The sequence below is a fragment of the Rhagoletis pomonella genome, unplaced genomic scaffold (assembly GCF_013731165.1).
Source record: "Rhagoletis pomonella isolate Grant_MI unplaced genomic scaffold, Rhpom_1.0 Rhpom_scaffold_00009, whole genome shotgun sequence".
Classification (NCBI taxonomy): domain Eukaryota; kingdom Metazoa; phylum Arthropoda; class Insecta; order Diptera; family Tephritidae; genus Rhagoletis; species Rhagoletis pomonella.
The window spans coordinates 872,585-880,109 of NW_023458563.1; the positions used below are offsets into that span (position 1 = coordinate 872,585).

General features: G+C 36.6%; 2 protein-coding genes across 2 annotated transcripts in view; both read right to left on the minus strand.

The window, feature by feature from the left end:
* The window catches only part of LOC118745536, a gene marked incomplete at its 3' end in the record, with an annotated part of 62,531 nt that overhangs the window by 40,711 nt on the left and 14,295 nt on the right, over positions 1 to 7,525 (minus strand).
* Positions 2,643 to 4,056, minus strand: LOC118745537 (putative nuclease HARBI1). The gene is made up of 2 exons (XM_036478983.1): positions 3,151 to 4,056; positions 2,643 to 3,086 (listed from the first exon to the last, which is right to left on the minus strand). The coding sequence occupies exons 1-2, from the start codon at positions 3,278 to 3,280 to the stop codon at positions 2,710 to 2,712; spliced, it is 507 nt and encodes a 168-aa protein (XP_036334876.1). The 5' UTR covers positions 3,281 to 4,056; the 3' UTR covers positions 2,643 to 2,709.

A 7,525-nucleotide genomic window follows, 5' to 3' on the forward strand; every position in this document is an offset into this window, starting at 1 on the left:
ATAAACGTTGGGAAATAACTCTTAACAGCAACGAAAAAAATATTCCTCATCTAATAACTGTTATGAAACAACGTTTTCGTTAAATTTCAGAATTCAGGCAACGTTTTCAATTTGTAAATTCGAGATAACAGTTATTTTTGGTCCCTGATCACAACTTTTGCATTTAACAGTGGGTCATACAGGGATCATAATGCACCTTAGTAAAAGAGTCCGTAATTTAATGTCTTATTTTTATAGTATTCTTAAATATCTATATTAATTGCAAAAACCCCTTAATTATATCTCCAGAACTTCAGTTCCCACAAAACGGCAACAAAATAAAAGGAGGAACAACCCTTCCACACTGTTAAATCTTGTTGTGTCTTTTCGTGCTACCAGATTTTTCGTTATTAAACAGTTCTTGTACAAAATGTTTGAACAAGTACCGTTATTCCGGCAGGTTCTGAAATTCACGTCTGAGTGCAAATGGCTAAAGTTCACTTTGAATTAAAATTTTGGTGTTCTGTATATCTCGTTTTTCATGTCAAACGAATAAATTTTTTTCGTTTCCAACATCATTCCATAAATGACTCAGTAAAAATCTCGGATCCCGGAGCCGTAATCCTGGGATTTCGGGACATAGAAGTGTCCGGGATCCCGCAATCTCACACCAATCTTTTCAGTCAATCAGAGCTTTTCTTGTTTCCAGCAATCCGTTACGCTATAACTTTTATGTCTGTATGAAGAAACAAATTTATGGATTTCGCGTCGTTTAAAAAAAACTCGTACTGTCTTATGACATATAACGGTATATTTTGCATTCATCTTCATCCCTATAATACTCATGCCACAAAACAACTGAAGGCAGCTGATTATTCGCAGAGTCTTGGATACACTTCATTGCAATAGAGGGTTATCAAACGAATACTTTGCCGTAGAGGGGACGCCATTTGGTCACCGAGATCATCCGACTGGCCACCGTTGGACTTTTTATGACGCTACTCGGATGGCCGTATTTATACGAATAAACCTCAAACTTCCCAGCTTTTGAAAATCAACATTTGTCCATTTATGTCCAAGATATCGCCAAATATACCAAATACACATATGTCAACAATTGATAGAAAAAGTCCTGAAAGCTTTAAAGTCACAAAACTAAACACCCCTATGCTGTAATCCGTCGTAGATTCGATTTTGCTACGAATCTTAAAATTGGTATGCTGTAATCCGCGTTGCCGTATCGTAATTTCGAAATTCGGAGACCATCTTCGAAAATCGTAATGTTGGTATGCCTGAATCCGACGTAGCTGTAATTTGTATGTATTTGTCGGAAATTTTCTACGAAGAGCAACTGGTGTCGGAGCGAAGCGAATTCTTTTAAAATATCAATAAAATAAAGTGTGTAAAGGAAAAAATATGTAAGTTACAAGTGTGATTGGAAAAAAATGGATTATTGTTAAATAATTACAAAATTATCAGGTCGAAGATCACAACAAATCGGTCGTAATACGAAAAAATGGTAGAATGCATGACCGAAAGGCCGGACATTGCTCGCGGCTTTGCAAAAGGAGCTAAAGAAGATGTAGTGGAGTTTTGGGAAAGCGTCGCTCAGCAGCTAAACAGCTTAGGCCCACCGACAAAAGATGTATCCAGCTGGAAAAAGGTGCGGATAAAATTTTAAGAGCACAAAATTTATTTATCATTGTTTTCCTTATATCAATACTATTTCTAGGTATGGCTCGATTATAAGTGCTACATTAAAAGAAAGCTTTCCGCCAATAAAGCAGAGACGAGGGCAACTGGTGGTGGACCCAACAGAATGCACAATTTCAATGAGTTGGAGGAAAAAGTGATACGAGTTGACGGGCTTGCACACTTCCACATCGGGGATCAATGGAGCTGTCTCTTTTGGTGTGGTAACAACACAGACGGTGACCCAACCGGTGGTGGAACCTGCGGCAGTCATTCCTATGCCAACTGAGCCAGACAATGCCAATGTGCAGAGGCGTTCCCCTCCGGTAAAAAAAACGACACGGCCACTTTGGTACAGGAGCAAATAAATTTGCAACGAAGCTACTACCAAAAAAGTTTGGCCTTTTTGGAACGCCAGGCTGAGTCTGCAAACGAGCTGGCAGATAACGTGCGACGCATGTACCAAGTACAAGAAAACATGCATGACATGAAGAAGGAAAAATTGCGTGAATTAAAGAGGAACAATATTGAAATGGAGGCCCTTAAAAGAAGGGAGCTTGATTTGCAGGAAAAATTACTGCGGATACAAGAAAGAAGCCAGCAAAAATGAACTAATGGATACATTTTTTTTTAAGATTTCTTTATTTTTGAATTTAATTTAATTTTGCACTGAACTGCTGATTTTTTAATTTTTTTTATTTAAAGATTATTGGATTTAAGACTATTAGATTTAAGAATATAACTGAACTAAAGAAGTGAACTAACGTTTGTGATATCTGTATATATGTATAAACTATTAGATTTAAGAAAAGAACTGAACTAACGCTTGTGATATATGTATAAACCTATTAGATTTAAGAAAAGAACTGAACTTAAGAGATGAACTTACGCTTGTGATAACTGTATATATGTAGAAACTATTAGATTTAAGAAAACAACTGATTTTTTTGTATATTTAGTTTTAAGTAAAGAACTGAATTTATTTTAAATTTTTTATATCAAATAAATATGAAGTACAAAGTTATGGGATTGTTTTCATTAGTTAGGTAATGATCTCAAAATTCGCATTCTTATGTCTGACGCTTCTCTGGAAAATTCTGATGGCGCTTCCTCTTCATTTACATCTTGATATTCATCATCCATAATATCAGGTGTATTATCTTCTACGTTGTAGTGGATGCACATGTTATGCAATGCGCATACCACATTAATTATTTGTACCACTTTTTGGGGCGAATAATGTAGTTGGCGAGCACTTAGCAGGCATCGAAATCTATTTTTCAAAACGCCGATGACTCTCTCGACTATGTTGCGCGCTTTACTGTGCGTTTTGTTGAAGGCGCTTTCTCTACTTCCTGCCACAGGAGAACGGAATGGTGTAATTAACCACGGCTGTAATGGATATCCAGCATCGCCTGTTAAACAAAATATTTTTAGTTATATTTAACACATTTTGCTCTCATTCCACTTATAACATACCTAATATCCAAGTTGTTTTGTCTCCTTGCCGATATCTCTCTTCAAAATAGGTTTTCGCAGCGCTTACATTCCACACATGTGAGTCGTGGCTACTGCCCGGAAACCGAGCATCAACGCACCTTATTTGCATCTTGTTATCGCAAATCTATTTAATAAATTTACGATAAATAAAAAAAAACAAAATCACTTTGCTCTTGTGGTTTTACTTACCCCCATTGCATTTAGGCTGTAGTATCCCTTACGATTGTAGTACAAATACGGTTCGTCTGCAGGAGGAAGTATTTTAATGTGCGTGCCGTCCACACACATAATAACGCCAGGGAATTGCGTTCTCCTGTAAAACCACATTTTGGCTCGTTTATTCTCCTCCTCCGTCATTGACAATTTAATCCATACTGGGCACAGTCGGCGTTCCAAGATGTTTAAAGTTTTTGTCAATGTTTTTGAGAACGTTGATTGCGCCAACCCCACATCAAAATCTTTCCCAACACCGTGTTGGTAGCTTCCTTCAGCGAAAAACCTCAAAACTGCCATCAATCTACTTACAGGAGTCACCGATGATGATTTTACACTTCGCCCAAGCTCTTCCTCCATAATTGTTAAAACGCTTTTAAATGCGTTTTTGTTGAGGCGGAAATTTTTTACAAATCTTTAAACATTCAAACGATTATTTTATATGTGTATCAGTGAAATCAATTATAAAACTTACATTTTATCATTTAAGCTAAATGGATCAGAACTGTCTCGTAGCAATCTCCTTTGTATATTAATGCAACAGTTGACTGCAGCATGTTCTTCCTCCTGAGACAAAAGTGCACCGGCCACTGAATCCATTCTATTTTACTTAATTAAGGAAAAGCTTTTTCAAATACGATTAAACAATTTTTTTTAATTTCACTGTTCACTTGCGATTCTGTTTATTTTGATTTGTTTCTGCCAAAGCAGCTGATTAAGAACTTCGAATTTCACTATTTTAGTTGGCAACGCCGTTGATAGTTACGATCGGATTACAGCATACCAATTTTCGAATTTTCGGAACGGAGCTACGAATTCGTAACTACGAACTTTCGGATTACAGCATAGGGGTGAAAGTCTCTTACTGAATGCCGTAGGTTTTTTGAACGAGAACGCATGTAGATAAAATTCTACTCATATAGTTGCCGGGGTACCCTTGGATATTGACGGATTGACAAGGAAAGGTACGACCCCCCAACAAGGCAATTGGCAAGCCGGTTCTATACGTAAATAAAAGAGACTGATGCTTTGGCTTGATGCATTTCTCAACGCGCCCGTTGTAGCCCATTAAACTTTAATATAAAGGTATAAGTTTCAGGCCTCTTAAATTACCGCGACACCCTCGACAAAAAAAAAATCTCAAAAATAAACGGTAATTTTTAGACTTGAAACTTGCACGTTATAATAATAATAATAAGAATAGATTTGCGCTTATATATACATACGTTAGTGTTTGGCCGAGCTTCTCCTCCGATTGGTGGCATGCGCCTTGATGTTGTCACACAAAGGGGAGGGACGGGACATACAGTTTTACGCCGACTCCGAACAGCGATTGTATTTTTATGAGAAGCTGTTTTTAATGACAGAAAAACACTCGGAGGTTTGTCATTGCCTGCCGAGGGGCGGCCGCTGTTAAGAAAAAACCTTTTTCTATATTTATTGCGAAGTTGCTTTGACTAGGGCTTGAACCCAGGCCCTGCGGAGGGGTAACGCGCACTGCTAACCACTACACCACAGCGGCCGTCGCCTTATTATACTATAATTTAATAGCCCAACTTCGCTCAGACTATTGCAGCAGGCCTAACTCATACCTAAGCAGAATTAATGAGGATGTGCCCAACCAATGCCCGGCACGTGGAGAGTCGCCACATGACTCTCGGCACCTCTTCACATGCCCTGAGCTGCCCCTCCCAGCTGACGCCCCTGTCCTTATGGACAGACCCAACGTTGACGGATGAACGGACCCAAGCGGGGCTTGGTAACCGCTACAACTACTACAACAACAACAACAGCAACAACAACAGCAACAACAGCAACAACAACAACAACAACAACAACAACAATTATAATTTAATAGGCTACAAAACTGCATATTTAAAATTTTTCTAAGAAATGGAGTTCAAAAGATGAAAATTTGGAAGAACATCTTTTGGTATCTCTTAAATTCCCTTTTTTTTTTGAATATGATTAGGTTTGCATTCGTTCGATTTCCAAAGATGGGCTATGATGTTAAAGCGATTGACCTGTAGATGTGTACTAAGTTTATTTTTTTTTTAAGTGTTGCCATCTGTTAAAAATTATTTAATAAGTTAGATCAGTTATTAAAGTATGGGTATCACTATAAATTGGTTTGAAAAGGCTCAATTTCTAATATATATCTAGGTGTGTTAAGGGAGTTAGATAAATAAAATACATACATATATATTTATGTATTAAAATATGGGTGTTCGAATACGTGAAGCAATTTTTTGTGAAGGAGATCAGATCTGCATAATTCTTTCGAATTTATTTATTTAGGTCTAACAACTAACTATAGTTATAACAGACATTAAGCAGAACATTAAATATAACTATCAGTCATAATGCTAAGTTGTCTACTTAAAAATTTAATTTACAAGATTACTTATGTAAGAATTCACAAAACCAATCAAGAATTTCAAACAGATTAGGAATTACAAAATTTACATGATATTAATGACTGGCATGGCAAACGAGTCAGCAATAGTTTTATTTAAGTGCGAAGTGAACGTGAGTTTTGAGTCGAAATGTACTCCAAGGTCCTTAATCTCACTTAACGAGTCAAGGCAAACATTTGCAATGGAATAAGATGTTGCTAAAGGTACTTTCGATTTAGTAAATGACACTTTATGGCATTTCCTGATGTTAAGGAAAAGCCGATTTTCAACACACCATGTATATAGCCTGTCAAGCTGCGATTGGAGTTCAGCCGAGTCATTTATGCATGTAATTTCAGAATATATTTTCAAGTCATCTGCAAACAGAAGAAAACTAGCATTTGAAAAACAGGAACTGATGTCATTAATAAATAGTACGAAAAATAGTGCGCCCAGGATGCTACCCTGTGGGACACCTGAGAAAGCAAAAAATGGCTTAGACGAAACGCCATCGATAACCACCGTGCTAGATCTCATGCGTAGGTAGGACCTGATCCACTTAAGGAAGCCCGAATGAATACCCATACATTCTAATTTAGTTAATAAAATATTGTGGGATATCTTGTCGAAGGCTTTTGAAAAGTCTGTGTATATCACATCAAGTTGAAAGCCATTACGATAAGTTGAGAAACAATCCTCCGTGAAAACTGCAAGGTTAGTCACCGTAGATCTGCCCGATACAAAGCCGTGCTGATTAGGGCAGATCAAATGTTTGACATTAACAAAAACTTTAGTTTTAATAATGTTTTCGTATATTTTAGCAACTGTGGACAATTTACTAATTGGTCTATAATTTTCAACATCGCATTTGTTTCCAGTCTTAAAAATAGGTGTGGTTGACGTTCGCTTCCAGTCATCAATAAACAGACCTTCAGAAAGAGATTTATTGAATATTAGTAGTAATGGCTTCACTAAGGAAACACAGTTTTTGAATAAGATAGCTGAAAAGCCATCTGCATCTATGCGAGACGAGCTTTTTATATTTTTGATACCCTCAAAAATATTATCTTCTGTTAGAGTAAGCGAACCCAGAGGAGACGTGCTCTTAGTGAAATTTTTACGAATATTTGATAGGTCGTCATCAGACAGGTCATTGTCAGATACGAAATATGCAGCCTCAGACACAGAAGTTGCATTATTTTTTTTGTAAAAAACGGTCTTGGGTATACTCGAGCCTGCTTTCCTGGAATTAATATAGGACCAAAAATGCTTCGGGCTTTTTTTAATATCCGACTCAAAATCACGGATATAATATTTTTAACGCTTCTTATTTAACTTTGAGAACTCAGATTTATAGTAACGATATTTTCCGAAAAAACATTGCTTTTTGAATTTTGATTTGAATTTTTTATAAAACTTATTTTTCAAATTTTTTAGACGCTTTACATCCTTTGAGAACCAAAGAAATTTATACATTTTTGGTTTGAAAATTGGCACATATTTAGAACATTGATCAGATAAGTGGGTTTTGAATACATTAAAACAACCTTCAACTTTGATATCCTGAAACAAGTTATCCCAGTGTAATTCACCCAACGCAGTATCCAATGTAGCAAAGTCACACGTGTGTCAAGTTAGCACTACACTTTTCGAAATTGGAAAAGTTAACTACGGCATTAATTGTAGTGTTTTTGTTGTAAATTTGTTGTGGAAAGAAAAAATTTGTAGCTTTCGTTTTTTAAGAA